At 41.6% G+C, this 18,007-nt stretch overlaps 1 protein-coding gene across 17 annotated transcripts in view; it reads left to right on the top strand.

Moving 5' to 3' along the window:
* Nucleotides 1–18,007, top strand: part of AOPEP (aminopeptidase O (putative)) — a 767,795-nt gene that overhangs the window by 551,074 nt on the left and 198,714 nt on the right. For 16 of the 17 annotated variants that reach the window (XR_012220365.1, XR_012220366.1, XM_073545970.1 and 13 more), the window contains one exon: nucleotides 10,559–10,619. The exons of the other annotated variant lie outside the window; for it this stretch is intronic. Coding sequence is in view for 14 of the 16 variants with exons in the window: in XM_073545970.1 (XP_073402071.1) it covers nucleotides 10,559–10,619 (61 nt within the window). In the remaining 2 variants the exon portion in view is untranslated. The remainder of the gene's footprint in view (nucleotides 1–10,558; nucleotides 10,620–18,007) is intronic. 17 annotated transcript variants of the gene reach the window in all.

Raw genomic sequence — 18,007 nt, 5'->3', positions numbered from 1 at the left:
CATGGCTCCCCGGCATCGTGCTCCTGCGCAGGCGTACTTTATCTGCCCTGTTGAGGGCAGAGCAGAGTACTGCAGTGCGCAGGCGCCGGGAAAGGTCAGAGAGGCCCAGCGCCTGCGCACTGCAGTACTTTACTCTGCCCTCAACAGGGCAGATAAAGTACGCCTGTGCAGGAGCCGCAACAGGCAGCAAGGAAGAGGACATCAACACATGAAGATGGGAGGTGCTGGACCGGACTGCGACACCCATCGGACAGGACCACCCCCCCGGGTGAGTATAATCTAACTTTTTTTTCTTTTCTTTCAGGTTACATCGGGGGCTTATCTACAGCATTCTAGTGGTGGCTGCAGCTTATATATGAAAAAATAGGTGACAGATTCCCTTTAACCCCTTCACCCCCAAGGGTGGTTTGCACGTTCATGACCGGGCCAATTTTTACAATTCTGACCACTGTCCATTTATGAGGTCATAACTCTGGAACGCTTCCATGGATACCAGTGATTCTGACATTGTTTTCTCGTGACATATTGTACTTCATGATAGTGGTAAAATTTCATTCAAATAACTTGCGTTTATTTGTGAAAAAAATGGAAATTTGGCGAAAATTTTGAAAATTTCGCAATTTTCCAACTTTGAATTTTTATGCCCTTAAATCACAGAGATACGGCACACAAAAAACTTGATAACTAACATTTCCCACATGTTTACTTTACATCAGCACAATTTTGGAACCAAAATTTTTTTTTGTTAGGAAGTTATAAGGGTTAAAAATTGACCAGCGATTTCTCATTTTTGCAACACCATTTTATTTTTACGGACCACATCACATTTGAAGCCACTTTGAGGGGTCTATATGATAGAAAATACTCAAAAGTGACACCATTCTAAAAACTGCACCCCTCAAGGTGCTCAAAACCACATTCAAGAAGTTTATAAACGCTTTAGGTGCGTCACAGGAATTTTTTTGAATATTTAAAAAAAAATGAACATCTAACTTTTTTTCACAAAAAAAATACTTCAGGTTCAATTTTTTTTATTTTACCAAGGGTAATAGGAGAAATTGGACTGCAAAAGTTATTGTGCAATTTGTCCTGTGTAGGCTGATACCCCATATGTGGGGGTAAAACACTGTTTGGGCGCATGGCAGAGCTTGGAAGGGAAGGAGCACCATTTGACTTTTTCAACTCAGAATTGGCTGGAATTGAGATTAGACGCCATGTTGCATTTGGAGAGCCTCTGATGTGCCCAAACAGTGGAAACCCCCAATTCTAACTCCAACCCGATCCCCAACACACCCCTAACCCTAATCTCAGCCCTATTCTCAGCCCTAACCCTAGCCCTGGACCTAACCCTAGCCCTAACCCTAACGGGAAAATGGAAATAAATACATTTTCTTTTAAGTTTATTATTTTTCCCTTACTAAGGGGGTGATAACGGGGGGTTTGATTTACTATTTATGGCGGTTTTTATGTTTGACAGCTGTCGCACGCTAAAAGACGCTTTTTATTGTAAAAATAGTTTTTGCATCACCACATATTGAGAGCTATAATTTTTCCATATTTTGACCCACCGAGTCATGTGAGGTATTATTTTTTGCAGGACGAGTTGACATTTTTATTGGTACCATTTTCAGGCATGTGACATTTTTTGATCGCTTTTTATTCCGATTTTTGGGACGCAAAATGAACAAAAACCAGCGTTTCATGAATTTCTTTTGGGGGGGTGCGTTTACACCGTTCCGCGTGTGGTAAAATTAATAAGGCGGTTTAATTCTTCGGGTCAGTACGGTTACAGCGATACCTCATTTAGGTCATTTTTTTATGTTTTGGCGCTTTTATGCAATGAAAACTATTTTATATAAAAAATAATTATTTGCATCGCTTTATTCTGCGAGCTATAACTTTTTTATTTTTTTGCGGATGATGCTGTATGGCAGCTCATTTTTTGCGGGACAAGATGACGTTTTCAGCGGTACCATGGATATTTATATGCGTCTTTTTGATCGCGCGTTATTACACTTTTTGTTTGGCGGTATGATAATAAATCATTATTTTTTGCTTCGTTTTTTATTTTTTAAGGGGTTCGCTAAAGGGGTTAACTAAAGGGACAGTTTTATAGGGCGGGTCGTTACGGACACGGCGATACCTAATATGTGTACTTGTATTATTTTATTTTTTTTATTATTTCCAAAAAATGGATTTATTGGGGGAATATTTTTTTTTTTTCTAATTTATTTGGCGATTTTTTTAAAATTATTTTAACACTTTTTTTTATTTTTTTTAACTTTATTACATAGTCCCAGGTGTGACTTCACTGTCCTGTGACAGATCGCTGATCTGTCACATCACAGATCACTGTGACAGATCAGCGATCTGTCACAGGCACTACTGCAGACTTCCTCATGCCTGCGATTTGCAGGCACTGAGGAAGCCAGCTCCCTGCAGGCCCACGAAGGCCCCCGTCGCCATCTTGGATTCGGGGGCCTGTAGGGAAAGAGCCCCCCGCAGCAGCGCTGCACATTGTGCTGCTGTGGGGGTCTCAGGGAAGCACGGAGGGAGCTCCCTCCTTGCCGATGCTTCCCTTTAACCCCGGTACACCGCGATCATGTTTGATCGCGGTGTGCAAGGGGTTAACGTGTCGGGGGCGGTCCGTGACCGCCCCTGACACATTGTGCCGGGTGTCAGCTGTGATAATTAGCTGACACCCGGCCGCGATCAGCGGCGCTCACCACGTGGGCGCCGCTGATCGCGCTAGACGTACTATCCCGTCCATGGGCATAGGGGCCCGGGTCCCATGGACGGGATAGTACGTCTGATGTCAGAAAGGGGTTAAAGTGCGACACTCCTGAGAAAATGAAGTTTAGTCCTTCCACAAGCCGCCAGCTTCCAATCACGCAAGTATGCCCGGTGCAATTACAGTCACTGCTAACAGCACTGAAAGCAGCGTATGTAAGCTCACCTTGGCACTGACAGATACACATCTCTGTCCTGATGCACCTCAGAGTCGATAGGCAATCGTTACCGGGGCATGCTTTCAGCAACCACCCTCAGGGTTGTAAGTGGTGACTGTAAATGCTTCGGGCGTGCCTTCTTGACTGAAAGCTGGCTGCTTCCCAGAGGAATGAAGTTAATTTTCTTTTGAGTGCAGTACTTTCAGTATTGTGGCAGGGCACCTTCATAATGCTATTAAACTAAAGATTAACCCTATATTATTATTATTTATTTTTAGAGCACCATTGATTCCATGGTGCTGTACTTGAGAACGGGATACATACAGGATACAAATCTAAATTACAGTCAAGAAACTAACAATGAAAGACTGGTACAGAAAGGAGAAGGCCCTGCCCTTGTGGGCTTACAGTCTGCAGGGTAATGAGGAAGGAGACAGTTTCTTTAGGGGGAATCTGCAGGTTAAAAGTATCTCTCTGTTATGCATTTATTAACTTTAAAAAATCAAATAATCCAAAGGGGTCCACCATAAATGCATCCCACATCTCATGATGATCCCCAACTTTTCTACATCTAGATGCAGTGCTAAGCGGTGACTTTAGTAATGTGACCTCTCAGCACGACAGCCAGAACACACTGACAGTAGTATGTGAATCCAGCTTCTGCGACGAGTGCTGTTGTCAGTAAAGTTATAGCAGTTTATAGCCAATGAACTGTGGTAACCTTTTTGACGTCACGGCTCTCAGCATGAGAGATTTCTCATGCTGTGAACGGTGACATCAGTAAAGATTAGCACAGTTAATCGGCTATGAACTGCAACAACCTTATTGATGTCAGTACTCTTTGCAGCAGCTGGATTCACATGCTAGTGTTAATGCTATGTCACCACACCATCCAGATGTAGCAGAGCTGGAGATCGTCGTATGACGTGGGATGGATTTATGGCAGACCCCTTTGGATTATTTGATTTTTTAATAGTAATAAAGTGGTAAAATAGGGTCGGGGAGTGTTTTATACAACTAAAGGACTTTTCTGTGTGTGTTTATTACTTTTTACTATGGGGTTAGTAATGGGGGTGTCTTATAGATTCCTCACCATTACTAATCCCAGGGCTTGATGTCAGTGGACATTATATTGTTGAAATCAACTCCAAAACGATTACCCTGCTTGCCAACGCTAATGGATGTGCCATTTCTGGAGTGGCTGATGGCTGGTTTTATTAGTCTGGGAGGGAGCTAATAGCCATGGTCCCTTCCCAGCCTATTAATACCAGCCCACAACTGTCTGCTTAGCATTTCCATTTTTTATTTGGTCCCCCTTTTTAATAAGCAATAAAGGATACAAAGACAGCTGTGAGCTGATATTAATAGGCTGGGAAGCTCCTGTTTATTGCTCCCTTCACAGAATAATAACACCAGCCCCCAGCTGTCTGCTTTCCCTCAGCTTGTTATTAACCCCTTCACCCCCAAGGGTGGTTTGCACGTTCATGACCGGGCCAATTTTTACAATTCTGACCACTGTCCCTTTATGAGGTAATAACTCTGAAACTTTTCCATGGATCCCGGTGATTCTGACACTGTTTTCTCCTGACATATTGTACTTCATGCTGGTGGTAAAATTTCATTCAAATAATTTTAATTAATTTGGCGAAAATTTTGCAATTTTCCAACTTTGAATTTTTATGCCCTTAAATCACAGAGATGCGGCACACAAAAAAATTAATAAGTAACATTTCCCACATGTTTGCTTTACATCAGCACAATTTTGGAACCAAAATTTTTTTTTGTTAAGAAGTTATAAGGGTTAAAAGTTGACCAGCGATTTCTCATTTTTGCAACACCATTTTATTTTTATGGACCACATCACATTTGAAGCCACTTTGAGGGGTCTATATGATAGAAAATACCCAAAAGTGACACCATTCTAAAAACTGTACCCCTTAAGGTGCTCAAAACCACATTCAAGAAGTTTATTAACCCTTCAGGTGCGTCACAGGAATTTTTTGAATATTTAAAAAAAATGAACATTTAACTTTTTTTTCACAAAAAAATACTTCAGGTTCAATTTTTTTTATTTTACCAAGGGTAAGAGGAGAAATTGGACTGCAAAAGTTATTGTGCAATTTGTTCTGAGTACGCTGATACCTGATATGTGGGGGGGAACCACTGTTTTGGCGCATGGCAGAGCTCGGAAGGAAAGGAGAGCTGTTTGACTTCTTCAACGCAAAATTGGCTGGTATTGAGATCGGACACCATGTCACGTTTGGAGAGCCCCTAATGTGCCTAAACAGTGGAAACCCCCCACAAATGACACCATTTTGGAAACTAGACCCCCTAAGGAACTTATCTAGATGTGTGGTGAGAACTTTGAACCCCCAAGAGCTTCACAGAAGTTTATAACGTACAGCCGTAAAATTAAAAAAATCATTTTTTCCCACAAAAATGATCTTTTCACCCCAATTTTTATTTTCCCAAGGGAAACAGGACCCCAAAAGTTATTGTGCAATTTGTCCTGAATATGCTAATACCCCATATGTGGGGGTAAACCACTATTTGGGCGCATGGCAGAGCTCAGAAGGGAAGGAGCGCCATTTGACGCAAAATTGGCTGGAATTGAGATTGGGCGCTTCAGTGCTTCACAGAAGTTTATAACGACCAGGCGTGAAAATGAAAAATCGTATTTTTTCAACAAACATGATCTTTTAATCCCCATTTTTTTTTTTTCCCAAGGGTAACAGGAAAAATTGGACCCCAAAAGTTGTGTTGTCCAATTTGTCCTGAGTACGCTGATACCCCATATGTGGGAGAAAACAACTGTATGGGCACACGTCGGGGCTCGGAAGGGAAGTAGTGACATTTTAGAATGCAGACTTTAATGGAATGGTCTGCGGGTGTCATGTTGCCTTTGGAGAGCCCCTGATGTACCTAAACAGTGGAAACCCCCCACAAGTAACCCTATTTTGGAAATTAAACCTCCCCAAGGAACTTTTCTAGATGTGTGGTGAGCACTTTGAACCCCCAAGTGCTTCACAGAAGTTTATAACGCCCGGGCGTGAAAATAAAAAAAATCATATTTTTTCCACAAACATTATCTTTTAGTCCCCAATATTTTTATTTTCCCAAGGGTAACAGGAGAAATTGGACCCCAAAAGTTGTACAATTTGTCCTGAGTACGCTGATACCCATATGTGGGAGAAAGCTACTGTATGTGCACACTTCGGGGATCGGAAGGGAAGTAGTGACGCCCCGGATGTGCTTAAACTGGAGAAACCCCCCACAAGTGACCCCATTTTGGAAACTAGACCCCCAAGGAACTTATCTAGATGTGTGGTGAGCACTTTAAACCCCCAAGTGCTTCACAGAAGTGTATAACGTAGAGCCATAAAAATAAAAAAAATCATATTTTTTTTCCACAAAAATGAAATTTTTGCCCCCAATTTGTTATTTTCCCTAGGGTAACAGGAGAAATTGAACCCCAAAGTTGTTGTGCAATTTGTCCTGAGTATGATGATATCCCATATGTGGGGGTAAACCACTGTTTGGGTGCATGGCAGAGCTTGGAAGGAAAGGAGCACCGTTTGACTTTTTCAACGCAGAATTGGCTGGAATTGAGATCAGATGCCAGGTTGTGTTTGGAGAGCCCCTGATGTGTCTAAACAGTGGAACCCCCCCCCAATTCTAACTCCAACCCTAACCCTACCATACCCCTAACCCTAATCTAAGCCATAACTCTAGCCTTAACCCTAATGGGAAAATGAAAATAAATACATTTTTTTAATTTTATTATTTTTTCCTAACTAAGGAGGTGATAAAGGGGGGTTTGATTTACTATTTATGGTGGGTTTTTATGTTTGGCAGCTATCACACGCTAAACGATGCTTTTTATTGTAAAATTAGTTTTTGCATTATCACATTTTGAGAGCTATAATTTTTCCATATTTTAACCCACAGAGTCATATGAGGTCTTATTTTTTGCGGGACAAGTTGACATTTTTATTGGTACCAGTTTTGGGCACTTGACATTTTTTGATCGCTTTTTATTCTGATTTTTGGGGCGTAGAATGAACAAAAACCAGCATTTCATGAATTTCTTTTGGGGGGGCGTTTACACTGTTCCGCATGTGGTAAAATTGATAAAGCGGTTTTATTCTTCGGGTCAGTATGATTACAGCGATAACTCATTTATATTATTTTTTATGTTTTGGTGCTTTTATACAATAAAAACAATTTTATATAAAAAATTATTTTTGCATTGCTTCTGCAAGCTATAACTTTTTAATTTTTTTGCTGATGATGCTGTATGGCGGCTTGTTTTTTGCGGGACAAGATGACGTTTTACGCTATACCATGTTTATTTATATTCGTCTTTTTGATCACGTGTTATTAAACTTTTTGATCGGCAGTATGATGCTAAAACATTGTTTTTTGCTTTGTTTTTTTTTTGAACGGGTTCACTAAAGGGGTTAACTAGTGGGACAGTATTTTAGGGCAGGTCGTTACGGACGCAGCGATACTAAATATGTGTACTTTTTATTTTTTTTTATTTAGAAAAAAATAATTTATTAGGGAACATTTTTTTTTTTATTTATTTTGGAATTTTTTTAAAAATTATTTTTACACTTTTTTTTTTTTTACTTTATTATATTGTCCCAGTGTGGGACATTACTATAAAGTGTCAGATCGCTGATCTGACACTTTGCAGTGCACTGTGTCAGCTCAGCGATCTGACAGGCACTGAAGAGGCTTTCTCAGCTCCTGCTCTCATGGCCATATTGGATCCGGGGGCCTGCAGGAGGAGGCCCTCAGAGCAACACGAGCACATCAGGTTGCATCAAGGGTCTCAGAGAAGCGCACAGGGAGCCTCCTCCCTGCGTGATTCTTCCCAATGCCCCCCGTACACTGCGATCATGTTAGATCGCAGTGTGCCAGGGGTTAATGTGCCGGTGGTGGTCCGTGACCGCCCCTGGCACATAGTGCCAGGTGTCAGCTGTGATAATCAGCTGACACCCGGCCGCGATCTGCTGCGCTACCCCCGTGAGTGGAGCTGATCGTGATGACGTACTATCCCATCCACGATCATACGGGCCCGGGTCCCATAGGCGGGAAAGTACGTCAGATGTCAGAAAGGGGTTAAAGAAATGTATTTTTGGTCACGCTAAAATCTCTGGGTATTGGGAATTAATTGAATTGTTCTGGGTAGTGCTTTCCCAAGAATTGTTGCAGCTTGCGAGAAGTCTTGGAGATGGGAATGGGAGGTTTGGATTATTGAGGATGCTAGTCTTAGGTCACTAGCGGAATGGAGGGCGCAGATAGTGTGGACGACTAATTCGAAGGAGGAGATTTAGGGTGATGCAGAACCGTGGAGCTCTTTGTGGGTGAGAGTGATAGGTTTATATTCAACTCTGTGGCAGATGGGCAACCAGTGCAGTGACTGGCACAGGGTAGTAGCGTCGGTGTAGTGGTTGGTGAGGAATGTGATCCTGTCTGCTGCATTAAGGACAGGTTGGAGAGGGGAGGGTTTAGTTAAAGGGAGACTGATTAGTAGAGTGCTGCAGTAGTTCAGACGACAATGAGTAAGAGAGACCATATACAGTATAACAGGATAAAAATAGCACTGCTACAACACTCAAACATAAGAAGTGTAAGGAAACAGATGGAGACATATGGCAATCAACGCTAAATATATGATCACAGAGTGGCGGTGTTTAGATGCTCTGCTCCTCTATCTTACACCCCAATGTGCATTTTTTATTGCTTATTCCTCTCCCTGAATGAGCAACACGAATTGCACGTTGGGGTATGAAACAAAAGAGCATTTCAACTAGAATCATCACTCTAGATCTGAATTTACTTTTGATAATTTTAGCTGGCTTTGGATTGCCTTATTCTCACTACTTATTTCCTTACACTTCTTATGTACTGTATTAATGTTAGATCACTACTATTTATTAAACAAGTGAAACTTTTCCATTTTTATCGACTCTGACCTATATTGTTGTCCACCCATCAAAGGTTACAGCTACCATTTCTTCTATGCATTCTTGATCTTTAGTTTATTGATACCTTCAAATTACGTCCGAAAAATACAGTATATTTATTTGAGTGAGGATGGACGCTTGTTTTCGTAATAAATCTTCAGTGAGTTTTACATTCCCATACAGAATGATATAGTTATATCTTAGGTATATCCTTCTAGTATATCGAGTATCTAAGAGAGTCCAGACTATTAAATGACACTAAGGCCTGTTTCACACTTCCGTTTTTTCAAATCCGTCAAAATCCGTTGTTTTCCGTAAAAAAACGGATCCGCCATTTTTTGCAGGATCCGTTTTTTTTGTCCCATAGACTTCAATTACGGTTACCGCGGATCCGTCAAAAAAACGGATCCGTTTTTAAAAAAACGGATCCGTTTGCATCAGTTTCCGTCAAAAAAACGGAAACGGATCCGTTTGGCGGACACAAAAACGGAAGTGTGAAACAGGCCTAACTCTTGTTTTTATGATAAAACAAGCAATTCATCAACCAATTACAGTAAGCAAGGTATCTCCTCATCCTACTATTAAAATGAAAGAGACACACCACAATACCCGCAAAAGTGAAGCACTGTAATACTGCAACAATGAAGTATTGCAAGATGAAAGATTTGGACTTGCAGTGTGACACTCTTGCGGATTGTGTGGTGTCCAGTAGGAGGAGGAAATACTGTAAGGGTATGTGCACACGCTGCGGATCCGCAGCGGTTTTGGCTCTGCGGGTATGCAGCAGTTTCTGCTGCGTTGTACAGTACCTTTATTTCCTATGGAAAAAAAAATGCAGTGCACATGCTGCGTATTTTTCCGCGCGGATTTGCTGCGGGTTACAATCCTCAGCATGTCAATTCTTTGTGCGTTTTCACACCATATCATTATGAGGTGTGAAACCGCAGGGCAAAACCGCAGGCTAATACGCAGATAAACCGCAGGACTTTTGTCCTGCGGATTTACCTGCAGATTTTTCAGCAAAATCCGCACAACCTAAAAACTACGTGGGCACATAGCCTAAGGGTGTGTGCACACGCTGCGGATTTGTCAAAAAACGCAGGTAAATCCGCAGGTAAAAAGACCTGCGGTTTATATGCAGTTTTTCTGCGGTTTAGCCTGCGGGTTTCCACTGCGGTTTGACACCTGCCATGGAGCAGGTGCCAAACCGCAGCGGCAGCGGAATCCGCACAAAGAATTGACATGCTGCGGTTTTGAAAATGCAGCAAATCCGCGCGGAAAAATCCACACTGTCTGCACAGCTGTTTTCATTTTGCATTGATTTTAATGGTACTTTACACCGCAGCAGAAACTGCTGCGGATCCGCAGGACCAAAACCGCTGCGGATTCGCAGCAGAATCCTCAGCATGTGCACATACCCTAAAAGTGCTCAGTTAGAAACAACACAAGCATGTACATGTGACTGCTTGAGAAACCAGTATGCAATGGCATTTCAGCTAATGATCAGTCAACCTCAGTTAAATCATTTGTTCACAATTTTTATAAACTTGACCTCCCCTTTAACAAATAGCCATGGCCACTTCTGTACTATGAATCCTTATGCAAAATTCTGAGTTATTTTTTCTTCTCTTATAGACATGACTTGTCTGTTGATGCCATCTACCAAACCTGGCTTGACCCTCCAGGGATGCCACAGGTGACCGTCCTAATTTATCACTTATTTTTTAAATAATCTACTAGTTAAAAAAAAGATTGTAGTTTTAGAAATATTTGTATGTTATGCAGGAAAAATGAATGTACTGAATATAAAGATCTGTGAATATAACTTGAAAAACCTAAAAGTATAAATCTGGCTGTTTTGGTGCTATGGGCCACCCAGGGTAAACCTGATAAATCTGACTAAGCTATTAGTGGCAGCTCGTTTAAGGCACATAGCATACAATTGTTTAGTTCACATGATGCGTTTCTGCCTTCAGATACTGGGCAGACCATATATGTCATAGTTTGGTGTTGCCTCCCAGTAAATCCTGAAAGCAAATGGACTGGGATTAGAAAGTGGCTCGAGCATACAAGCCTGGCCATCCCTCATACAATATGTCCCAACTAGCCATATCACAGAAAAATAGTGATACACTGAAGAAAATTCTTAAGTTTTGTCAGCTTTCTTGACAGGTCTGTTAAAGGGGAGAGAGGTATCTTCATTTCAGACATGAACATCTGATAGGCGTTGATAACAGAGGTGCAAACTGCATCTTATGAATGGTGTCCTTGACACAAAACCTACTCGTCCTGTCTGGAGCTACCCATGATGTCAGAGTAGAGGTGACCGTGCATGCACACACACTCAATTGAGTTTAATAGAGGTGGACCCTTTTACCAACTCTCCTACACTCTCTTAAACACCGTGCCCCCTCTACTGGCAGCAAAGTTGTGGTGATCTAGCTGTCTTGACTTTGCTCACCAAAAAGAGCCAACGCTTTTATATCCTAAATGGATCCCTATTAAATATGTGTTCACAATAGGTGAACACATATTTAAGATGACCTTAATGCGTCAGAACCCCTTCCCACCCATGGCAGAATCTCTGCCTACTTACAGTTAGCCAATTAAATTGATAAGTGGGTGGAGTTTGGTTTGGGTGGTTGAGGTTACGTCCGCCAAACACTGGAATTTTATGCCCAGTGAGAGCCGTTCATAGAATTTAGTGGCTCTCACAGGGGTGCCGGCTCCCATAGTTCCCAGCATGGAGCCGGCTCATTGTCTCGGTTTCTTCGCGAGCGACCTATCACTACTCCTTCCTCACTGGTAGTAGCGCTGAACGCCTCTCCCCAACTGGCAACAGCACTGTGTGACCCCCCACCCCTTCCAGGGAGAGTGTAGGGACGGCGCCCCAGTCTCTTTCATCCCTTGCAGTTCATCCAGTCACGCAGGGGCAAGGATCTTTGGTCAAGTGACCATAATGCTATCCGCTTCTTTTAAAATGTCAAACTACACTGTTAATGCAGGATTAGCATTATCAGCGAAGGTCCTGCTTTATGCAGGGCTACTAGTTAGCTCTGTCTGTGTTTTAGCTGTGATAGGTGCGCCCAGCTTGTTATGTAGAGTGCCTACTGGCAGTGTGCAGAACTGTGGAACCAACCTCCCCTCTTCGTATTTAGGCTGCTGCTCCCAGCAGCTTTGCTTCGCCGGATCGGTCAATGCATTTACAGCTGATTTCTATTATAGTGAGGGCAGGCAGATTATTATGTACAGACCACTAAACTACCAATGAGGAAATGATGGTTAGTGTAAAGGTACTGTCACACTTAGCAATGTACCAGCGATCCCAACCAGCGATATGACGCGGTCAGGATCCCTGGTGCATCGCTAAGTGGTCGCTAGTGAGCTGCCACACAGGCAGATCTCACCAGCGACATAGCAGCGGTCGGGGTCGCTACTTACCTGTCAGACGAGTCGATCCTGACGTCCTCCCGGCCACGTCCACGCGTCGCTCGTCGTCACAGCAGGAAGCCCAGCGGGAAGCTGACAACGAGAAACGGTCCAGGACGTTCTCGCGCGATCAGCGATAACCAGCGGGGGAGCGGTTGGAGGTAAGTATCAGACATTGACCAGTGACGTTATAGCGATATTGCTAGCGATATCGCTTAGTGTGACAGGCCCTTTACTAGTAGATTTTAGTAAGGAAAACCCTGGAAAGTCACTAGAAAAATATTGTCATCAGAATTATACTCTATAATACATAAGAACATTATAATAGACCAACAATTTCGCAAGATGTAGTGAAAAACTACATTAAATGTCATTCTGGTTTCTGCAAATGAAGATAATTCATTGTGTTTTGCTCCTGTGTTACCATATGACCACATCACATAGTTCACAAATGTATCTGAAGCCAATATTGTTCCATGATTTTCTTATATATACAAATAATCACATACATTCTGAAACCCAGCCAAAAATGTTTTTAAATTTACTATAAAAGTCATATCAAAATAAAATGAAATCTTTAATCTTTTCTTTAACCCATTCCTTGCCTGAGCTGTAAATGTACAGTACTAGAAGACGTGCTGTTAGGTTGAACTCCTTACATTCATGGCAATGTGACTACAAAAGTTGTGTCCAAACAAGAGGCTCAATCTAGTCCCCCATCTGCCCCTGCATTCCTTCTATTGAAATGTGACATGTTTTTATAGGGAATCTGTCAGTAGGATGGTCCCTCCTAAGCCGTCTATATGGGCACGTTGGTCATAGAAGGCTGAATAAAATGATACCTCGGTATCTGTGATCTGATGTCTAATTCCAGGTAAATTCACATTTTTCTTATACGTAAATGAGCTGTTCCAGGCAATGGGCCGGACACTGATCTGTATAAGACTCTGCCTACAGAGCCTATATTAAATAAAAGGGGCGCTACCAGTGTGAGACTTGTAATGAGTGACACATTGCTCTCATAATCACACACAGTAGTGAGATCAAAACTAACACTGTGTGTGATTGTGAGACCAAAGAGTCAGTATTACATGTCTCACACTGGCAATGTCTCTTTTCATTTAAAATATCTGAGGCAAATTTTCTGGGAGCTCATAGTCCTGCCCATAGATCTTAGTAGCTCATTGGCATTTAAGAATAACATGGATTTCTCTTGACTAAGTCATCTGATCGCAGATATCATGTTATTCATTGTATTGCATGAACCTACAATTCCCAGTATGTCTATAACAACGGTAAAGAGATTCTGGGAGTTGTTATCATCAGCTATCTTCAGACTGTGGCGCACATCGCGGACACATCTGGGTACCTTATAGGTGATAAGGTTTCCCCCAATAAAGAAGAACTGGGGCTCATCAGGTGATATAGCAGTGTGCCATCAACACGGCATTGTCCTGTGGCCATATTGACAGCACGTCCGGCAAACATGTCGGGATCTTGATGTGAATTCTGATGCAGCTGGCTATAATCTAAGTATTTTTTTGTTTATCTAGGATAGCATCTACAACTTTCATGTTACCCTGTCTGAACACTGATTCTAAAGTGGTCTACATTGCCTGTGTACCTAGATGTGGGAGTCAGGGATTGGTCTATGATTATAGATATTTATCATGAGCATTATGCTGATGTCTATCTTGGATTGAATTACCTGTGCTGCACTTTATATTATAGGGTCATAAGGGATAGCTATCGACGAGTGCAGGTGCCATACTGTTTCAAATTAGGGTACCAACCTCCGCTGACAGGTAGGAACTCCTTTAGGCAGGACTAGGGTGATACAGCCTTGCACATTATTTCCTGTCTATACAGGTGTTTTGCTGACCCGTATATTTTTTTCTTGCTAAACAATGCATATTTGGGTATACACCCTCTAATACTTTAGATGTTTGAAAGTTTGAGTTTTTAACTTTATCATTAAAGGTTATATTTTAGGGGTCTTTTTTTCCTCTTCTGGTCTGCGAACTAAATGGGACCCTGTCCTCCATAGATATATTTTGGCTTTCTGTGTCTACTATATTATTACTCTGCATTGATCTTCAAGTGAAGCAGACACAGAGGGGACAGGCACCAGCATCAAAGTTACAGATTAACTTTATTAATTTTACTGCATAAATGAAAAAACAATCGCAATTCTGTCTTTTGATTTTAAATAATGTGTCATTCAACATATGCTGAGCATGACATGTTAACTTGTTACTGTGAGTTAGTACAATGGTGGCTATAGAAAATGTATATACTTATTTGTGTTATTACTTGTGCACAATAACATAATTTGTTTTTATAAAAAAAGTAACTTATTAAGGAAAAAGTCCTAATGCTTTATTTTTCCTTTAATAAAGTTGTGTGAGGGCTTGTTTTTTGTAGGACTGATTTTTTTCATGGTAACATTTTTGGCACTGGTACACAATATTCTATGTACATTATATAGTGAGACTGAGCTACTAATCGGTGCTGGGGTGTGGTTCTACTAGGATGGATGAGGGCAGCTTGTCCTGTAGTGTTAATCTTCTGCCGATAAAACACTGATTGTATTGAAACAGCAAAACATAGTAAGTGACACATACCTTTAGGCTTCTTTTAGGCTACTTTCACACATCAGTTTTTTGCCGTCAGGCAGGATCCGGCTTTTTTTTTAGAAAAAACGGATCCGGCATAAATTTTGGAGAACTGTAGAAACGGATCCGGTTTTTTGCTGGATCCATCTCTGTTCCTGGCGGCTGGCCAATTGGATCTGAGCATGCGCAGACTTAAAAAAACCGGATCCGGTGGCTGGATCCGTCTTTTTCTGGATCCGGCGCATTCCGGCGCCCATAGACTTTCATTGTAGCAAAAAGCTGGAAGCGCCGGATGCGGCGCTTCCGGCTTTTTCGCCGGAGACAAAAAACGTTACAGTAGCCGTTTTTTCCAGACGCCGGAATGAGACAAGTTGCCGGATCTGGCAAAAAACGGATGAAACGCAATGCCATCCGGCACGATCCGGCACTAATGCAAGTCAATGGGGAAAAACCGGATCCGGCATTGCATTTTTACAAAAAAAAGCCGGATTGCGCCTGAATGCAAAAAACTGATGTGTGAAAGAGGCCTTACACTTTCCATGTTTTTTGCGGGCTGTATTGCCGTAGTTTTCACGATATTCCGCAAAAACGGGCAGCAAAAATGTTCTCAGATCGCCGTTTTCCTGGTTTGGAATAGCTTTTGAAAAGTCGGGGGAAAAAAAAGGAAGGTGTCAATAAAATTGAAAAAAAAAAAACCAGGAAATTGTCAAGGAACGATAAAGAAAAAAAAACTCCCGTGCAATTTTCTTCTGGTCTTCACAGTGTGCAGAGCTCTGTGTCCTTTGTTTGTTGCAAACTTTGGATTTCACTTTTCTGAACATGTCGAGGCATTTTGAAAATTATGTGATTCTGTGTTGGTTACTTAACCAGCATTTAGAGCATGAGCAGAGAGCAGCAGCACTTGCACCAAGGAGGCTGGGGGTGCACCCAATTCTGTCACAGCGTTCGTGTAAGGGTCATTTCCATACACTATACAGTGACCTGCGACAGCACCTGGAGAAATTCTTCACATACTGCCGTATGTCCGTGGCAACTTTTGATTTGCTGTTGTCAGAGGTGCGGCCCTGGATTACATTCAAGGATAGATACCAGAATGCATTGCTACATTTCTCCGGAACAGCGGCTTATTGTGACATCGAGGTAATAACAACATTATTTTAAATAACTAATTTAAGATTTTAATGTTTCATAATAGATTACTGGTGTCTACCTCCCCCTTGTTTTAAAATTACAGATTCCTTGCAACAGGCAACTCTTTCTCGGCACTTCATTTTGAGTTCCTGTTAGGGATTACTACAGTGTCCATGATAGTTGCACATACCTGTTTGGTATTGTGGGAGCGCCTAAAGGAAATTGTTTTCGCTCCACCAAAGCAGAAAGACTAACTAGCTATAGCAGCGGACTTCCATGCAAACGCACAGTTTCCACACTGTATCAGTGGATGGGAAGCATATCCGGGTCAAAAAACAGCCTTCTCCAGCTCAAAATTTTTCAATTATAGACATTATTTTTCAATTGTACTAATGGCTATTGCTGACAGCAATTATAATTTTGTAATGGTCAGAATTGGGGCTTATGGGAGCACATCTGATGCAAGGATCTGGAGTAGCTCTCGAATTGAGTACTATTTGAGGAACAACCAATTAAATGTCCCCGAACCAGCTGCATTACCGGACTACTCTAACCACCAATTTCCATATGTCTTGGTTGTTGATGAGGGTTTTGGACGCTCCCCAAATTTCATGCGGCCATTTCCCCAACGATCTTTAGATTCCCGGAAGAGGATCTTTAATTATAGACTTACTGGAGCACGAAGGTACGTTGAGTGTGCCTTTGGGATCCTGTCGGCGAAGTGGCGTGTACTCATGAACTGCATGGAAGTAGGACCAGAGAGTACAACAAATATTGTTAAGGCGTGTGTGGTATTACACAATTTTGTTTGACGGCATAAAGCTGACCAAGAACCCTTGATTTCTGTGGAAACTTCATCGGACAATACAATCAACACCTCGGATAAACAAGTTAATTTTGGTCGCCATTCTGCAGCTACAATTGCCATTCCAGAGGTTTTTGCAGATTATTTTGTGTCTTCCCAGGGAGCCGTCTCCTGGCAGCAGGCGGCCATTTCATCAAATGAATATTAAGACCTAAAGTGTGGATTGTGGTGGCTGATGTCCCTGGACTTGCATATCGTAATCAAAAAACATTCTCACAAAGTTAGTTTGCTAAATTTTAATTTAACAAAACATTTTTTTTGTAAAAATATTTTGCACCAAAATATTTTTGAAATACAGTCATATGTTAAAGTTTGAAATATTAATGTCACTTTTATGTTGAGGTGCCCATACTTTTGCACCGGTTAAATTTTGTTTAAATGCAGATTGCACATTTTCTGTTAGTACAATAAACCTCATTTGAATCCAGAAATATAACTGAGTCCATCAGTTATTAGATATATGAAACTGAAATAGCTGTTGCAAAAACCAAAATTGTTATAAAGAAAAAAGGTTAACATTAATAGGGGTGCCCAAACTTTAACATATGACTGTGCAAAAAAACAGACATTTTCCACATGGTCTTAAAAGAAAGGGCTTTTGTAATTACAACAAGTGAGGTTGCAATTCCATTCACATATTAAGGAAATTGGGGAAGTCATGGTCAAGTATCCCAGTCTGGGAATGTTCAGAAGATTGAGGAGTGCTAAAAAGACTAGATGAGCCCTGAAACTGCAGTGTGCCCCTGGAAGACTGTGGCAGAGTTGCAGTAGCCTGACGCTGCATGAAAGAATCGCCTACTCTATGCCTCATTGACTGCTTTAACTCATCAATAGCCTCCTCTAAATCAATCGGATGGAGTTCATGAGAACATATGTATATTATACTGTTGACCATGCTAATGCAGCTCTGCTTGTTTTCTGGGAGCACATTTTGAAAATATGGGCTGATGCTCATTAATAGCTCCACCTCTGGGCCTTCTGGTTGTTTTTTTCTTAAAAAGTCAAGGATCTCTTGGGATGTCTCAGATGGAGGCATCATTTCTA

This window comes from Dendrobates tinctorius, unplaced genomic scaffold (genome assembly GCF_039654945.1).
Source record: "Dendrobates tinctorius isolate UK_male_01 unplaced genomic scaffold, ASM3965494v1 ptg000144l, whole genome shotgun sequence".
Taxonomy (NCBI): Eukaryota; Metazoa; Chordata; class Amphibia; order Anura; family Dendrobatidae; genus Dendrobates; species Dendrobates tinctorius.
This window is presented reverse-complemented; position numbering and strand designations above follow the sequence as displayed.